General features: G+C 34.9%; 1 protein-coding gene across 1 annotated transcript in view; it reads left to right on the top strand.

Moving 5' to 3' along the window:
- LOC106467703 (transmembrane 9 superfamily member 2-like) overlaps positions 1 to 19235 on the top strand; it is a 58755-nt gene that overhangs the window by 1841 nt on the left and 37679 nt on the right. The window contains exons 2-3 of the mRNA XM_013928080.2: positions 2307 to 2374; positions 13608 to 13701. Coding sequence (XP_013783534.1) covers positions 2307 to 2374; positions 13608 to 13701 — 162 coding nt within the window. The remainder of the gene's footprint in view (positions 1 to 2306; positions 2375 to 13607; positions 13702 to 19235) is intronic.

The following is a 19235-nucleotide window of genomic DNA, read 5'->3' as shown; positions in this document are numbered from 1 at the left end:
ATTCAATATTTCTGTAGATACAACGTAAAATCCTATTTGCCCTACCACTGCAACAACACACTGCTTGGATGGCTTAAAAGACTGATCAACCAAAACACCAAGATCCCTTTCTTTCTAACATTGTTGAGGTTATTCCCATCCAGATTATATTTATAATTAAAATTATGATAACCCACATGTATTATCAGTCACTTGTAATATTTAATGCATGATAATGCTATTTTTTCTGTACGTAATGTCAAAATTTGTGCATTTATGCATAAAAGGTTTGTTTATGAGAACACTATATATTTTTTAAACAAAATGTAAATATGGGTGAAGTGAAAGCTTTAGGAGTAAGTAGGGGTGAGATGAAAAAGAAAAAAAGTATGAGAAATTATATATATAAATGAACAAAGATTATATGAGTCGAACCACTTGAGAACTTTCTGTGTTTTCCCCATGAATACTTGATGACTATGTCCTTCATCAAATTGAGTGTTTTTATCCATCTTATGTGAGAGTAGTCAATTAGATGAGTGTAGTTGATTAACAAATTCCATTAATCACCCAACTCTAATATTATTAAAGCAAAATTTTTCTAAAAATTTATTGATAAATGCATGTACAGTATTTTACTACAGTTTGAAATATTGAAATGATTAACATGTTTTCAAAAATTTACTAACCTGCAGACCATGTTTTAATAGAAACAAAAATGTTTTCTGGTTGAGCAGTGTTGACTAAATTTCAAACTAATGAATATTTTCATCTTCTCAGTAGTGATTCGGTTGTATTTATTAAAACTTTATCTTCACAGAAAATATTCATGATTATAGTTGTGTACAATATATACACAAGGTGATAATATAATTTAGTCAAGTCTGGGTTTATTCTCAGGAAATAAAATTATATCTACAATATTTTGTTTGAAGGGTACTTTTTCATATAAAATTTCATTATGCAATTTCTTTTTTTTTTTATAGTTATTTGGTTTTGTTTCATGGTGCCAGAGGGGTAATACAATACTTGTGTGTGAAACATTATTTATCATGGTATTCTTAATTTGAAGTGCTAATCACACATACTTGTATGCTTGAATTTGCCACTGTATGGTATCCACAGCACACATTTAGATTCTGGAGAAAATCCAATTTGTTCTTACTCTGAGGCTAATGTAGCACCATCCTTTCAATATCAATTATGAATGTTTTTTTGTTGTTTGTCTTTCACTAAATATAGGTATATAATAATGACAAAAACGTTTTTTTTTTACATTTAACTACCTATTACACACAAAGACTAACATATAAACAGAAAAGTCATACATAATATGATGTATGTAACCATTGACAATTCCAAGCCATTACAGATGTGATATTAATACTATATGATTGATGACAGCCAAAGTAAGGTTAACTGAAACTAATTACATACAAAACTTCATTGGTTGTAAATGAAAACACAACAGATGTGTTTTTGAGGCAGAAGGTAAGGAAGCTTTGAAGATTGTTGATAGTACATATTCGGTTTTGTAGGGTTACTTAATGATCAGTATCTAGTTTGTCTGTGTTACCAGAACTGCAAGAAAGTATCATGGTGCATGTGCTCCTTTAATCCCACAGAAATTCTGATTATTCATGATAAAAATGCTTTTTTAAATTTTTGCTTTGTAGAATTACTTAAAGATCAGTGTTTCGGATACATCTGTTACAGGAACTGAAAGACAGTGTTATAGCTCATGTGCTGCTTTAGCCCCAGAGCAAATACTGAGTATCTTTGGAGAGATGCAGGATTCTCTATACCCTGCACCTTTTAGTACAACTCATCTTGAGACTCAACACTACAAATTTAAATTAGTATCTTCACATATATTTTATGACCTAATCATATAACATGTATTACCTGTTACTCACAGGCATTTTAATAAAACTGATAAACTTTTGCTATTGACCAGTGAACATTGCTAAATAGAGTAATATTTAAACTTTATACATAGGTATGTTAAGCAAATTTGAAAGTTAATCATAGATGAATATAAATGAAATTGAAATTAATAATATTAGAAAAAATTATTGTCTCACAATACATAAATATTTTTGCATATATATATAGCACTGCTTGAGAAATAGGTTTTGGGTTTTTCCATAATTTTGCTTTAACATTCTATGATTGCACTTGTTATTAAATTTTTTTGTAAAAATACTGTGTGTAAGAATATGATATTCTCCATGACATCAAAAAATGCAGTTATGATCATTGTACATTGCTGTTGTTACTTTTGTAATAGTGATATATCTACATGTATTTATATATCTATTTTGCAGTCTGAAGTGGAACTTTTTGTAAATCGCCTTGATTCAGATGAATCTGTAATTCCATTTGAATATCATCAGTAAGTATAAATTATACAAGCTCATATGAAAGTTGTGCTTGAGATCATTATCTTATATACTGAAAATAAAATTGCTGATAATAAAGAAACATTTTAGTGTGAAGTTTGTGTACTTCTAAGTATGTACATTGTGAATTGCCTATATTCTGAAATGATACTGCCTCCTGATACCCAAAGCTATCTTGATCCTGGCCTATTCAGGATATAACTACTGAATGGACATTTCTTTCTATGGCACCTTCTACCTGTAATCTCCTGGGTTAGGTATTGTTCTTTTTCCCAGGAGATCTGTGGTAAGTTTTTCAACATGTATTCCTCACTCTCAGTAGGTATACCCATGTTTAGTATGTTTATGTGAGCTTGTGTGGATTGACCCAATTTTGTCACACAATAATTTAGGTCTTTCATGTCTTCTCTGCTCAATATTTTGTACGTTAGATGTTTATAATTCTTTTACCATCTAAGTCACTTTAGTTTAAATTTGCATTTAGAGTTTGTTTATTTCTTTGTTTTTGTTTAATTTTCAGTTTATGTATGGGTTTTGCCCGATAGTTACTGTTTGGGTTACTGTGGGTGTGTTGGTTCATTATTTATATTTTTTTTAATTGTTTATGTCAGTTTGTAAGTTCCTTTATTTTTTTTATACTAGTCACATCCAATTGGGGATTAGATTTGAGTCAAAATTTTTTATTATTAACTGGGTGCCATTTCATTTTTATGTTCTTCAGGGTAGGTTTTACTTTTGTGTTTTTTGTCTTATCAGTTCTTTGAGTGGACTTATAAGTTTAATACTTTTATCTTCTAAATTTCATTAGTGGTTTTGTACTTTCGGTGTTGCTTATTGTTTTGGCTTTGCAACTTTGTTTTTTTTGTGTACTTTGTAGACTCTACAGGTTTCTTGGTTTTGTTAGTTCATTAGTAATAAGTACTTTCTCTAAGTATGTTTAATTTGTGTCTTTTTGGCTACACTTCATGATGGTTCTGTGGGTTCTATGTGTTCTGTATGAAGGTTTCTGCCTTCAGTTCTGCTACCTTCTATCCATTTCCCAGTTCTCATTCCTCCTCCTTGGGATCATATCTCTTCCAGTTGTCTTGCTTAGTCTGTTCAAGACGTACTACACAAACGGCTGTTTAAAAGGTGTTCACCGCTGAACTGGGATTTTAATTCTGTCTAATTGTTGTCTTGAAAGACAGGAGATTGAAGACCTGTCATAGACATGTCCAGGTTGTAATGTTATCTGGAGCCACCTCAATTCACCATTGAGCCCTAGCTCTCACCTTTTTTTTTTCCAAATCATTGTGATGGATGCCTATCTTCATATCCCAACTGCTCCAATGTCAACTCCTTTTCTTCAGTTCATCCACAAGGTTTGTGTCTTCCAGTTCCGGGTGCTGCTGTTTGATCTTTCTTTGGATCTGTGTGTTTTGTTGAGTTATATGCTCTTTTGCCTGACATTTTCACTCGTTGGGTCTTTGGACTCTCCTTTTCATAGATGACTGGCTCTTGCTCCCCTCTCCCAGTCAGTCAATCATGCCTGCTTACTTCTTCGGAAAGCTAATCAGGTAGGGTTTTCTGTTCCAGTTGGAGAAGTCAATTCTTAATCCCACTTCATATCATCTTATTCCATTGGGAGTTTCTTCAATTCCCATTTTAGTTGGGCCCATCCTTCTCCACTTCAGCTCAGGGATATGGATTGGGCAGTCTCAATGGCCCTACCTTATCTTTTTCTCACTGTGAGTGGGGTTTTCTCTCTTTTGGGGATGTGGTCTTCCTTGGAAGCTCTCATTCCCTTGGGTTGAACTCACATGTGTTCTTTTCAATGGATGCTTCTCGACCAGTAGAACTTCTCCCATGATCCTTTGGACCATCCCATTACCCTTTCCCTGGGATCAGGGCCTACCTTGCCTGGTGGCTCAACAGGGAACTGGCCAGGGTAGGGGTTCCTATTCCTCCACCTTGTTTGGAGTCTCATCTGTTTACCAATGCTTCCTTAGTTGGTTGGTGGTTTCCCTCAATTCCCAAGAGATTTCTGGTTGATGGTCTGTCAAGGAGGCTACTCTCCATTTTCAACATTCTGGAACTTTTGACAGTTCATTGGGCTCTGTATCACTTCTTCCCGCTCCTGAGGGCAATGGGTGGTTATGGTTCACTATTCCACTGTTGTCAGCTATATCACCAAGCAAGGGAGACCACATCCAGATCTCTGTGTTTTCAGACCCTGGATCTTCTTTACTGGGCCCGTGACTACTATGTGGCAATCTAGGCGTGTCACATTCCAGGCATTATGAATCTTGTGGCCGATTGCTAATCTTGACCCAACCAGGCTCTCCCCATAAAGTGTTCCATTTTTCCACTGGTATTTAAGTGGGTGTTTTCTCCACTAGGAACACTGCATATAGATGTATTTGCCACTCACTGGAATGCCAAAATTCCTTTCTTTTGGATTCTGGTTCCACACCTTCAACTCTGGGTGTAAATACATTCAGTCAGGATTGAAGGGGTCTTCACCTATATGCCTACACTCCAATCAGAATCCTCTTCAGAGTCTTTTCCCTTATCCAGACCACTTCTTGATGCTTCCTGCTCATTGCTCCATATTGGCCTGCTCAGACATGGTTCCCTTTGCTCTGGCCCTTACCCCTGTCCCTGTCTCTCCATCGACAACTGTGATTGGACATAGTTCATTCCAGCATCACCAAGCTCTATCTTCTTGCGTGGCTTTTGTCCAGTCCTTTGCCTCAACTCAAGGATACACCCCTCGTGTAGCATCTTTCCTTTCCTGTTCCATTTGACCTTTCTCCTTGTTTGTGTACCAGAGGCAGTGGTCTACCATCAGACCTTGGTCCTTTCACTGTGGCCTCCATCCACCCTTTGTTACCTCATCTTTCCCAGTTCTTCACCCTGTTGTTTGATCAAGGTTGGTCTGTGTCATCTGTTTCTTGTTACAGGGCTACCCTGTTGACCAGCTTCAAATTCTCTGTTTCCAGAAAGCTTTCTTCCTCCTTTTCCATTTCTTTCATCTTGTCCACCCTCCGCATCACTTTGTTTTGCCATATTGGATCTCAGTTTTGTCCTTCATGCCCTATCCAGTTCTCCATTTGAACCCATTGCTATGTGTTGCTTGTACCATCTTTTCCTTGAGTCCTCTTACTCCTCTTCCTTGCTTGCGGTCTTCGTCGTTCCAATATTTATTATTTACCATTTTTCTTATGTTATTCTCTATCCTGATCAGGCCTTCTTTCCCTGGACATCTGCTGGGAGGGCAGGTGGTTTGGCCTTTTCTCCTATTTCCTTACTTTCCATTTCCCACCTGTACTCCATTTCAGTTCTGGATAGACTTCTTTATATGGTTCGTTCCCTGACATGTTATGTGGCTCATCTATTTGTTCTGAAGATTTCCTCTGTGAACCGTGATATGTCCCTATTGCATTCACTGGTCGGGCTCGTCATCTTATACGATTGGTGTATTCTGACTTGTCCATGGAAGGTTGCTGTCCGCACAATGTTTCTTCACACCCATTTTGTTATCTAACTATGTCTTTAGCTGCTCGCCTTCACCATCCTTTGGAGGATATTGTTCAGACTGGTATGCGGATAACTCCCAATACATTCGTCACATGACCTGGCTGTGTTTTCGTCTGGCAGGTAACGTGGTCCTCCTGTAGCGATTCTATACATGTCTGTTTGCCTTTGACTGGGGTAAGTCGACATATTACTTTTCCTCTATATATTTTTAGTTGATATATATCATATTTCAGGATCCCACCTGGTAGCGGGTGTTGCCTGGTCAGGTATGCTTCATATTATATTTGCATTAGATATGAATAATTCTATAATGCTCACTGTTGAGATGGGGTGTTTCTGTAAGACCACCAACAGCTTGTCCAGTGGTATATGTATCTATATTTTTTTTACTAAATGTTACTAGTTCTGTTTATAAAGGACTATCACTCATTGACCTCAAGAGTAAAGCAGGTGGGGATTTCTGCCCATACCTACTGACCTGTGAATCGTACAGTCGGGGTCAGTATGCTTTTCAAAATAGGGAATTACAGATACCCATTGCACTGTCTCCAGTGTGTCATACCTTTGGACTCCCCAATGTGTATTCCCCTTCCCTCTCTTTTAGTGGAACATGAGAGTCCTTACCATTTCTAGTTCCTAGTTGCTGGAGTGGTGGACTGTGGAGGTTTCCGCCTGAGTGGGATTTTTAAAAAACAAAATAATCCATGTGTAAGGAGACAAGAAGAGGGCAATAGTTGTTGAAATCATTACAGTACCAAACAATGAATAATGCAATAATATTCAGTATCCAAGGCACTTTCCACCAGATGTTTTTGCCCAGGCAGACTGCACTTGATGATTATATATTTCTTATGCAAGGCACTTCCACTGGATGTTTTTTGCCTGGATAGACCACACTTGGCATTATCCGACATAACCCAAGGCATTTGCTCTGGATATTTTTTGCCTGGGTGGATCACACTCAGCCTAATCCTCTGTATCCAAGGCACTTCTCCTTGGGTGTTGCCTGGGCAGACGGAACATTTTGATATCTTTATCTTATGCAAGATGCTTCAATTGGATGTTTTTGCCAGATAGACTGCACTTGGCACAATCCGATGTGATTCCCCTCGATGTTTTTTGCCTGAGTGGACCGCATTTGGCCTATTCAAGTACATTTCACAGTCCTTAAACCCTAGCCACTTTGTTTTTATCGCTAGCTAATTTACTGGCACCATACTATGACTCACTATCATTATGTTCAATACTATGTCTTGTTATGACATGGATGTGGACAGAGGAATAGTTATGATGACCCTCACGATTTCACTCATAACAGTAATTTATATTTTTCATAAACCTTTTTATCCAAGACACTTCCCCTGCATGCTTTTGTTGAGGTGGACTGCACTTGTTGATCGCTATATCTTATACAAGGCATTTCCACTGGATGTTTTGCTCAGATGGACTGTACTTGGTGTAATCCGATGAAACCTAGGGCACTTCCCTTGGCACATACATATATGGGAAAGTGGTTGCATACAAACGAACCTTTCCATGTTTGTCAACACCATACTGATTCATGTTATAGTTATTCAGCACTTTCTACACTGATTCAATGCTGTCTGTCTCTTTATGGATTTCAGTTGTGCCTATCAATTCAGTTCTGCCCCAATTGTGTTACTGTATTAATTGCTGGGTGATGAGCATACCTGTTCCAGAAGTAGTGCTGTACCCCACTGGTGTGCTTTCTTTTCATGTTCTAGCACACTCATTCTTTCAGTGCGGTCACTTTCTTCTTGATTTGAGATTGATGTGCCTTCACTGGCCCCTCTACCTTGGCAATGTGGGATTTTAGCTTTTGGTGAGAGGAGGTAGTGCCATTTCAGAAGTTATTTTCTTACTCTGAAAATGTATTTCTGATAAGTACTTACCTCCACTTACCCACTTCCTATCCTTCCACCCCACTGAGATGCCGGCATTTATGGTTTGTGCCTGCCAATTCTCAAAAGTGAGGATTGTTCTAGAATAGTAGAGGGATGGAGCTAGCTGCACCATTATAAATGGAGCAGTACAATTGGTGTAGAGTAGTCACATGATCAGCACATGTTCTGAAATGGCGCAAAACTGATGGGGTATATAGACTGGTGCACTGTAGCAAAATTATTTTTAGTTATGCTTGGTGGGCAGACCAGGATCAAGATATCTTTGTGTGGGAGGAGGTACCTATCGGAAATACATTTTCAAAGTAAGAAAATGTGAAGTTTTGTATATATTTGAGTTAATAAAAATTATTTTCTACTGGTCAGTTAAATAGAATTAGGTGTATTTCAAATATATATTCTAGAAATTCAGTGTGTAAAATTATAGCTGAATTTCATTATGATTATAAAAAAGGTTTGCTTCTTTTAAATTATATATTTAGGTTTTAATGCTTAAAAATCTAAATCTCATTCAATTTGAGCAAATTGATATATTTGTGTGGGGCCTTATTGTTCTAAACATACATATTAATGATTTGCTTAAAAAGAAGGAGTACATATATGAGTGTAAAAGCTTAAATGTAAGCATACGTTTTTCTTTGACTTAATAAAAAACAGCTTACAACTTGAGAAATGGTATTGCTGAATTTTGTATATATATATTGTTAGTTTCAGTTTTGCAATTGTTAGACTCACAAATACTCATTCTAAGCTCAACTAACTGTCACAAAGTTATCACGAGTTGTGGCAATGTTACACATGATTAAAACATGTCATGTAATGCTTGATGTATTCTGAAGTTCCCCAGAACATTTTATTTTGTACCAGTAGAGAACCAGCCACAATCCTTCAAAATATCTCGATAAAACTTCAAAAGAAGAAAAATAGGAATCAGTTTTTAGTGTTTTAAGAGCAAGCTCAAAGGATAACTTGTAGTTACGTGTAAGTAAAAATCTTGTTTGCCATTTGAAGATACTTTAGAATATAGTCAACAAGATAGTTTTGAAGTAGGTATTTATTGTAAACTGACTTTCACAACTTTTTGCTAATTTTGAATGTTCTGTTTATTTTACTTCCAATACAATCTCTTACCTCCACTTACAGCTATTCTCGATTTGAATGCTCTTTGTTATGCAATTTTTGCTTGCTTCTAGCATTGAAACTCCCACCTAACTCCATGTGTATAACATGTGGTTCAGCTGCATTATAGCATGCAACAATCCTCCACCAATAGGAGTGTGACACACCCTCCTATCACAGCTGACTCCCTCTATGCAGTTGAACCCAATCTTTGGTATGACAGTGTTCCGACGTCTAGCTCACCTTTTTTTCATTTATCAGGCAGGTGGTAGCAGATGATGTTCATCGAAATGGTATTTTGAATATCTCCTCAATAGGTCATCAGAACTTTACAATACTATACAGTGTTTCCCTTTATAACAATATGTATTTAATGACTGAGTCACAAGTTCTAGTAATGTCTATAAATATCATAGCAAAAAGTTCCAATTTCTTATTCTTATTTCTTCTGCTCCATTTTTATTACCTGATAACTCAAAATCCAAAACAATGGTGTCAATCAATTTTACTGAGGTGACATAGTTTCAAATGGAGTATCTGCTTTTATAAGTATTATTAATAACTAGTAATAATAAAAAAAGTCATAATTCTAGTGTAAATGAAGTTATAATTACCCCTTGAAGTTAGTTTTCTTACAGAAATTTGGTGTTCCTTTAAAAAGCTTAAGTACAGAGTGAAACAGGCATTACAAGCCAATAATAGATAAACATTATATATTACAACTGGAACCTCATTGTATTTAGAACTTGTTTATAAATAGAACCTACCTATGTCTATTGAAACACTGCATTAAAAAAAGAAAGCAAACAAGTAAAAAAAAACTAAAAAAAAAGAATTAATATATAGCAATATATTAATTGAGTTTAATTTATCCTGTTTTTTCTGTTAACATTCTACTATGCTATGTGTCTGTGCTGTTATGTAGGGATGATGCAAATGCCATCTTTACTATCTTGTTTGCATTGTTTTTGAAGGATTGATATTAGCCATCCCTGCATTTACTTCCTTTTTTTTAATTTTTTCCTTGTTTAAATTTTGCTTCATTGCTCTTGGTTTTGGAACTTCGATGTCTAATTGCAATTTCAAAAATTTTCACCTTTCAAGCTTGCAGTTATTTAACTTTTTTTGAATTTATTACTTTCCATTCCTGTACTGGTAATCAACCATGGTATCATGTACTCCCATTTTTGAGTCACAGCCATTACTACTTCTGACGCTACTGGTGACCAACCACCTGGTATATTGGCTTCAGGTTCAATGTTTTTGACTGTAGGAGAGGGAGATGGCTTCTTTCATGTGGGCTGAGGGGGTTTCCTGTTCGACAACCCTTTTTCTCCTTCCCAGGGAATTCAAACATGAAGACGAGGATTTGGACAGCCTTTTTCCTCAAACTTTGGTCATGCTGAGACCTTCTCCCTTTTGGACTTGGTAACACAGTAGGTTCTGTTTTTGTCTTCTGACCTGAACTATCCCGTAACCTTTTCACTACAGCACTGATTGCTGATTATTTTGTCTTTTGCCCTTCCCCTGAAATTGGGGTAAATGATGAGCATTTGACAATCATTTGTATTCTGTGGTTCTTATTTTTGTTTATCATCATTAGTTGAATCCTATTTTGGTTAATCCACAGTTGTATTCTCTCCCCCTCTTTTGGGTTTTGACCCTAATCCCTCTGCCTTTTTCATGGGATTACTCTCCTGTCATTGTGTTATCCTCTTTCTTACCTGTTCCCCTCTCATGAGTTCTTTCATCATAGTGTACTCTTTCTTGTTCACTGTTATCCAGCATGCCCCCAATGGTACCTGTGACTTTCCTGTGAGTTCCAGTCCAGTTGGGGCCAGGCTCTTTTGTTTTGTCTGTATTTGGGAAACGTTTGCCACCAACCCTAGGATTTTTTAGGGTCTGGTCCTCAGGACTCTATATTCCTTTTCTCTCCTCCTCCTTTATCTTCCTTCCAGTCCCCTTTTCTCCTCCTTGAGTTCCAAACAGCATTTTTCAGAGGTGATTCAGGAATTATCTTCATGGACACTATAGAACTAGTTATTCCTACCATACCACGTTTCTATTCCTGTCTTTTGTAGTCTCCATAAAGATCAAGGTTTAGTAATCCATTTTAGTTCCTTCTGTCTGAACTGTTCAATGGAGGTTTCCCTGTTCACCATGGAGTCTTGTCTGTCCCTTGAATGGGCATTTGTTGCTGGTCCTTGGACGAAGAAGTTTGACATGTTCGATGCTAATATCCACATCTCTATATCCCTGACATCCCATTTTTATCTTCACTTTGTCCATGGGGAACGTGTTTAGCAATTTTGTTTCCTTTCTTTTCGGCTTCCTCAGATGTGTTGGCTGGTCAAGGTGAAAAAGCTTGCTGTCTTCCTAACCCAATAAATTGTTTCGCTTGGGGTGTTCTTCTATTCCCACTACAAGGTTGCCCAGCCTTCTCTTCTTTGTCAGTATTCTATGGAGCTTTTAATTCAGTAGGCATATTCCTCACATTTTCTCCCTGCAAGAGTGGTTCTTTCTCTTCTGGAGACTTGGGCTTCCTTGAAGACCACTTCCTTTGGATTTGGAATTGATATCTTGTTCCACCCTATTTTGTGACACAACACCTATTGGCTTCAAATGGGTGATGAGTATACTTGGTTCAGATTTGCGCAGTCTCCCATAACTTTCTTTCCTCTACATAATGAAGGCATACTTCATGGGTGCTCTTTAGACACTTCTGAAGGGTGTTCTTCTGTGTATCTTTATACCAGTTCCTCAACCTGATCAATGTGTGATTCTAGCTGTGACTGTGAGAGGAGGTAAGTGATTGTATTGGATGTTAATATTTTCCTACATTGAAAATATATTTCCGATAGACTCCTACTCCTCTCACACTTCCCACTTCTGATGTCGATATTTTTTTGTCCTGTCTAATCTTGAAGTGAAGATTGGGTTTGACTGCATAGAGGGTGTCAGCTGCAATAGGTAATTGTGTTGCACTCCTATTGGTTGAGGATTGTCACATGCTTACTTGCATGCTATAATTAGGGGCACGTATCTCATCACAGTAGTTGATATGATACATAACTAGATATTGATGCTGCGATATGATACATATCTAGATATAGAAGTTTTCCAATGGTTTGTTACAAAGTTTAACAGTTTTGTCTGTAATTTATTTTGTATATTACTAACATTGTCTTATTTAAGTACTTCACACATTACAGTGCATTTTCAAATTCTCAGGTTTAATCAACTGTAGGAGGCAAGAGAATTAAAATAAAAAAGTTAATATCTGTCTATCTATTTTGTTATTGTTAATTTGTTATGTTATTTTGGATATAATGTTCTTAATAAAAGAAATGAAGACAAATGTAGTACTCAATACTTCTCTTCCTTTATTGAATCACTAATTTTCATTAGAATATCTTATTAGAAATTCTGAATTTTTCTGTACAAAAGACTTATAATGTTTACTGAAAGCTTGCTAAATTTCATGAAGATATATAAATTGTATCATATCACTGTATCATCACACTTTTAGCTATAATGCAGCTGAACCACACGTGAGTTAGGTGGGAATTTCAAGACTAGTGGTGAATGAAAAATTGTGCAATAGAGGGCAGTCAAATCGAGAATAGCTGTAATTGTGAGAAGAAGGAAGTATCTATCAGAAATATATTTTCAATGTAGAAAAATATTAACTTTTGCAAGCATTTTTATTGAGAGTAATATCATTGAAATGTTAACTATATTGACTATCTCCGAAGTTTTAAAGTTTGTTGTATCCACGAAACCAATAATCATTGCTTTACCATATTTGGAAATCAGCTACAGTAAATAAAAAAGTTGCTTTCAATCTTGTGCAGGGTTTATTAGTAGATAGAATTTAGATGTATATTTAAATCTATAGTGAAAATATTTTTAGTTTTATTTTAAGGATTTGATACCTAAAAATATAAAATTGTTTGTCACTTACAAGGTTGTATGGCCTATTTGAATGGAGGAATATGTGGGTTTTGCCACTAAGTGGCTGTTTACTTGTATAAAATAATGGATTCCTTGGAAACTTGAGAATTTGTTAAGTATTGCATGGCATTTTAATCAAGTGTAACACTCAGATCACTAATGGTAATTTGTGATAGTTAAGCTGAAAATGAGGTGTAATTGAGGATTTGTAAGACCTTATGCATTTATCATGGTATACAAAAAATTTACATTCTAATTGTAATTTATTCATTTAAGAAATCTATTCGAGTAACTACATAATACATTACAATTTTCAAACTACCTGCTTAATAAAGGAGTGATTAACATATTTTTTTTTATTTCTTTTGTGATTTAGATACAGGTGTTAACTGGATGGTCATAAATTTGAAGTTAAACGTACATAACTTATTTCACTTAAAGTTAAGCATTTGTATTGTAAACAATGGGGTTATTATTGTTTACATGTTGTACTGTCAAAGCAATATGCAAACAAAACATTTCATGTTGTTGAAAGCTATATGATGGTAAACAGGATCAAAAGTGCACCATGAAGTTAATTTTAGTTTTCATCTGTTAGACACATTATATAACAATTTTCTCCACCCCCCCAATGTTTAAAAGATATAACATTTTTTTTTTGGGGGGGGGTATCTTTAAATATTAATTCAGTTGTTGTTTTTCTTTTGTTAAGTTTTGATTTCTGTACGGCATCTGTTGAGGATTCTCCTGTGGAAAACTTGGGCCAAGTGGTGTTTGGAGAACGAATTAGACCATCTTTGTACAAAGTAAGTGTTTGTATGTAGTAAAACTTGTCACTTGCTTAACAAAGACATGATGATTAGGGCACTCAAATCGCAATCTGTGGATCAAGAGACTGAACCCTATCACTGAATGTGTTCATCCTTTCAGTTGTGGGGGTGTTATATTGTGATGGTCAATCCCCCACTATTCTTTGGTAAAAGAGTAACCTAAGAGGTGGTGGTGGTGATTACTAGTTTCCTTCAATGTAGTCTATCATTTCAAAAAATAGAATTTTAGTATTAAACTTTTCTTAGTTTCTTGGTGCATGTCATTACATTTATGTTTTTGTTTTTTCAGTCACTGATTCACAATACATTCAGAATAATGTAATGTACTATTAGGGTTAAACAAAAAAATTATAAAAACCAACCAAACAGTATAAAATGAGGTGTAGATCCATCACAAGTATCCAAAACTGCATTTACTTGATGTGGCAATGTGTAAGCAAGGTCTTTGAATCTTTGTGATATTGTATATTATCATTCTTCCATGAGAACAGTATCTAATTCTTAGAGAGATGAAGGAAGTGGAAATTGACTGTGAAATCTATCTTCAAGAACAAACTACAAAGATCCTTATGACATTAAGATAGGAGTTCTTTAAACCATTCTTTAATAATTTGAAACTTGTGTATGGGTGTATTATTCTTCTGGGATGAATCATTTCCATTAGGATAATAAAAGTGCAACATGGGTAATATCTGATCTGTAACATTCTTCAGGTAGAGATTTGTTTGTAGACTGTCCTTAGAGAAATTAAAAGATTTGGTCAATGCTCCCAAATTGTAGAGTAGACCATAAGGGAGCTACCGATTTCTTTTTCATAAAGATTCAAGCAGTCAGGGTTGCTACACCCTTTTGGCTGCTGCTTTGCATAAGGATACCCATTTCCAGTTCATTACTCTTGTATCCACGCTTTATGGGCATTGCACCAATGAATGAAACAACGTACTTTAGTAGGTGTAGTCTGTGGATTGTTATCTGGCCATGATATTTTGTTATGTTCTCTCTGATAGAGATTGATACTTGGTCGGAGTTACTTTTGCGGTTCCTTTCACTTTTGTTGGTGTAGTTTTTGTGTGTTTTATACAATCCTGGATAATGCCCTGCAGTCTCAACCACACATGAAAGTCTTCCATACGTTGTTGTCCATTGTGTTTGAAGCTTTGCAGGTTGAATATTATCCTGTCACCACCCTGAAGACTGTTTCCATCAAAAAGGATGTTTTCATGTCATTGTTATGGTTAGTAGCCTATACAATCACATTAGTTTAATCATTAATTGCTTGCTAATTTTTTGTTGCAATGTACTTATTACTAATTAATTTATATCCTGTTTTGTGGTTGCTAATGTGCTGCTACATTCAGGGAAGTATTGAGGACCATTTGTGGTGATAGGGTCCTAGATTCAGTCCAGTGTCCTCCTGTTAGAAGAGCTTGTGTTTTATCAACTCATCATTACAATGATTAATATTAATTTGAATAACCTTAGCAAAAGATTGTCATGTGTTTTTTGACAAAGCTTCATTTTATTTTTAAAGATCAGACTCCATAAATGAATTATTTTTTACCTAAATTCAAGGTTAGAAGATGTGTCTTCACAGGTGCAGTTTGTAAGTTTATTTATTTATAGAAATTATTTTGTTGGGACACTATAAACATTTTTCCAATTTTTTGTATACAGTGTTGTTAAATATCCAGACAAATCATAGTTTTCTTACTGATAAGTATGAATGATAACAAGAAATAGAAATAATAAAACATCTCTATCCTAATATCTTCACTCAAACTGCCCACAAAATAAAACTATAAATTATATTTTTAGATATATATAATATTGTTTTGATATAAATTTTATTAACAGTTGTGTTGGATAAACTTATAAAAACAAATTGAAACTGCTTATCCTAATTTTGATTTTTTTATGTTTAAGTTATCTTTATTGATCACATGCTTACAAATAGTCTAACTATATTACAGTTTTTGTAATTTTTGCTTTACAAAAACTGGTAATATTTGAAACTGTAGTCTTATGGTGGGAGCTTAGAAGTTAGCAGCTGGGGGTGTTTTAAGACAATTGTAAATATTTTCTAAAACAAGTACAGAGGTAACTTTTTTTATAAATAAGGTATATTAGTTTTAACAAATATACAGACTATTTCACTCCAAAATGGCATCAATTAAGTAGGTAGTTGTCGTATTGCTAATACACCGGTGACATAGTACAAGTCATAACATGAAAATTGTCCTTTTATTTTGGTGGGCAAATCAGCTGAGTATGATCTTTGATCATACCAGTTCCCATGAAAATAATTGCCTTGCAAATTTTACATTATCATACATCTTGTGACAAATGAGTTTTATATATTGTCAACATAGGACTGATTGGCCTTGGCATAGTATGTACTGACTTTTCATTTCTACAGCAAGACATAACAAATTTTTGATTTACATTTTTGTTGAATGTATTAAATTTGAACTAACTTCTTCACTATTAACACTTGTTAATAATTATTAATGCTATTTTCAATAAAAATATTAAAATATGTAACATATAAATTTAAAACACATTTACATTCAAACTCAGTTTTTCATAAATTAAAAAGTAATAAAGTGATTCTCACAACACATGAACTTCAAATAACCACTGTGTAATAGAGTTTGGAAAGTGAAAGCAAAATTAATAAATAGCTTTAAATTAGTGGTTTAAATAAAAATTAAAATTAATTCCTTTTGGTTATAGTAATCTAACATTTAACAAATCAAATCAAAGTCATCAATTGAAAAGTAGCCAGATACCACACAACTACTCAAAACACATTATGAACACTGATCTGTATGCAAAAGAGGTGGTTGAGATATTTTTTTATGATACATTTGTCTACAATGTGACCTCATTTTTAGCTTGATCTTTAGTCATGAATTCTGCCTATCATTTTGTGTTAAGGCAGAAGTGTGGTGTGTGTGAGTGAAACCAGGCTTTCTCATACTGTACATTACCTCTGCTCACATAAATAACTATTCACACTCAGTGCTGCCCTCTATATGCAAAAAAAATTGTATGCCACAATCCTTGAAGTTTCCACCCATCTTTGAATTGACTGATTCAACTGCGTCCCACATGCACATCATCATGTGACAACCCTCCACCAATATGAGTGCGACACATTCTTGACGCACGTGACTCCTTCTTTTCAATTCTACCGAACTATCACTTCTCGTTTGGCAGTACTCGTGTTGTAATGTTTAGTTTGTGTTCTCTTCAAGTGTTTTATTATTTTTTTCTGTATCTTTGTATCAATTTCTCTCAACAAGTTTACTATTTATTATACAATAATGATATTTGTAACTTGTTGAGTTATTCCAAAGTGAAATTATTTTATACTTCTACCTGATTATGAAACTTATTACTTCATTACAACAATTTTTTATTTCTTTATGCCAAAACAGTGGTGTTTAGTTATTCATATTGAATTATGAATTCTATGTTACGACTCTGGAGGTTATATGTTCTGTCAGCACATTTACACAGGCTTCAGGTGGTGGTAGTCCACGGGGAATTTATTGGGTTTACTTCATCAGGAGATGGATTGTCTAATGAATGAATAATGTTGGGCCTCACCTCGAGTTTGTGGGCCCACATATTTGGAAATACAGTCTGCCAACTGTGGAAAGATAAGACATTATACTGATATGGTTTTTGAATAATTTTATTGTTAATATTATTATCTGTAGTTATTTGGGTTCCATAAGATAAGTTTCATTAGATTGGTTGATACTCATAGCCAAGTACAGGTTAGCAATTGGTCTTAGTTGTATCTTTTCTCCTATACCGTGGTCTTTGTTATTTTAGGATTACCTGTAATTCATCTTACTGATTTATCAATCATTAATTTAACTATGTTGTTTTTCTTCCACACATCACATCTCATACGTATGTTCTTGTTACTACACACTTACTTAATTTCATACAATCACGTCTATTCCAATTTCGGTATTATTTATAATTTATCCTTCTTCCTATTCACTTGAGCTGGGGTCCACATAAATTTCTACCAATATTGTACATACTTATTGTTAGATTAAGATTTTACTTTTAGTGCTTAGTGATATATTTTGTTTTGTACTGTTCAATTAAGCTTTAACAAGTGTTTGTTATTTTAGATTTACTCATAGTTCTACTTTTGGGTTAATCAATAATTAGGTTAAATATTTTGTTGGATTAAGTTTAACAAGTGTCTATTATTTTTGGTTTATCCATGGTTCTATTTATGGATTAATTGATAATTAGGTTAAATATCTTGTTTGATTAAGCTTAACAAGTTTCTATTTTTTCAGTTTACCCATGGTTCTATTTACGAATTAATCGATAATTAGGTTAAATGTCTTGTTTGATTAAGCTTAATAAGTGTCTATTATTTTCAGTTTACCCATGGTTCTATTTACGGATTAATCGATAATTAGGTTAAATATCTTTTCTTCAACACATAACATCACATACATGTGTTTATTCACTACACAATTTCTTGACATTTCCACTATATTGACCACTTCATTTTCTTTTATATAATTTATAATTCTTACCATTAATTTTTTTTGTGAGGGCCCTTGGGGACCTGGGTCTACCCTATCTGCTCCCAGTATTGCTCGTTTTCCTCCTATAACGGCTGAACCCATTTTCAGATGACCTAGATTGTGTCAGTTTTCCTCCACCTTATCATGGATTGCCTTCCAAGCCTCTACTGCAGAATCTGCTAGGCCTATCTCAGTTTTTTTTAAACATGTTTCACAGTATATTCCCCTTCTCATTACATTGTTTCATGATGATTTTTTTGTCTCTCTTTTGAGAGTGGATACTTGCACGCCTGCCCTATACAGGCTTTAATTCATTTTTTGCCTTAGCTTACCATCAGGCAGATTTTCTTCCTGATTTTATGTCATTCGCATCTCTGTTAATACTATCCATTTTATCCCTTACCTAGTTTTTTAGCTTTGTTTTACCCTATCGACTCTCCTACAGTTAATGTTTACCTTTCACCTCCTTTCTTTGTTGTTCTATTCTCTGCTTTGTGTAGCTGTTTCTTTCTTCTCAGGGTATCGTCATCCACCTGTTGCTATTTTTCACTCTTTTATGAGACTGTGACTGAGTAAGTTACCTTTTAGTATATATATTTCTTATTTTTCAGGGGCATGTCCCTCTTTTTCTTTCTGTATCCCACTCTGTGGCAAGTAGTGTCAGTTCAGGTATACTTAAACTAGTTGAATCTGCACTGTAAGACCATTTTGACTAACATATTATGATTTCCATGGCCAAAAAACTCACACTGCTGAAATGGGGAGTTCCATAAGATCACTTGTAGGTTTATCTTTACAATATATTTGATTCATTAGTTTGCCCATCCCAGACTACACTCACCCATGAACTACATGGGTAAAGCAGAAGGAGATAGCTGCCTATCCCTGCCATTCCTTGTATTGAATAAATTGGTATGGTCTGCTTTTCAAAATAGGGTTTCGTGG

This window comes from Limulus polyphemus, unplaced genomic scaffold (assembly GCF_000517525.1).
Source record: "Limulus polyphemus unplaced genomic scaffold, Limulus_polyphemus-2.1.2 Scaffold2712, whole genome shotgun sequence".
Taxonomy (NCBI): Eukaryota; Metazoa; Arthropoda; class Merostomata; order Xiphosura; family Limulidae; genus Limulus; species Limulus polyphemus.
The sequence above is the reverse complement of the archived record's forward strand: the minus strand, read 5'-3'. Positions and strand labels throughout refer to the sequence as shown.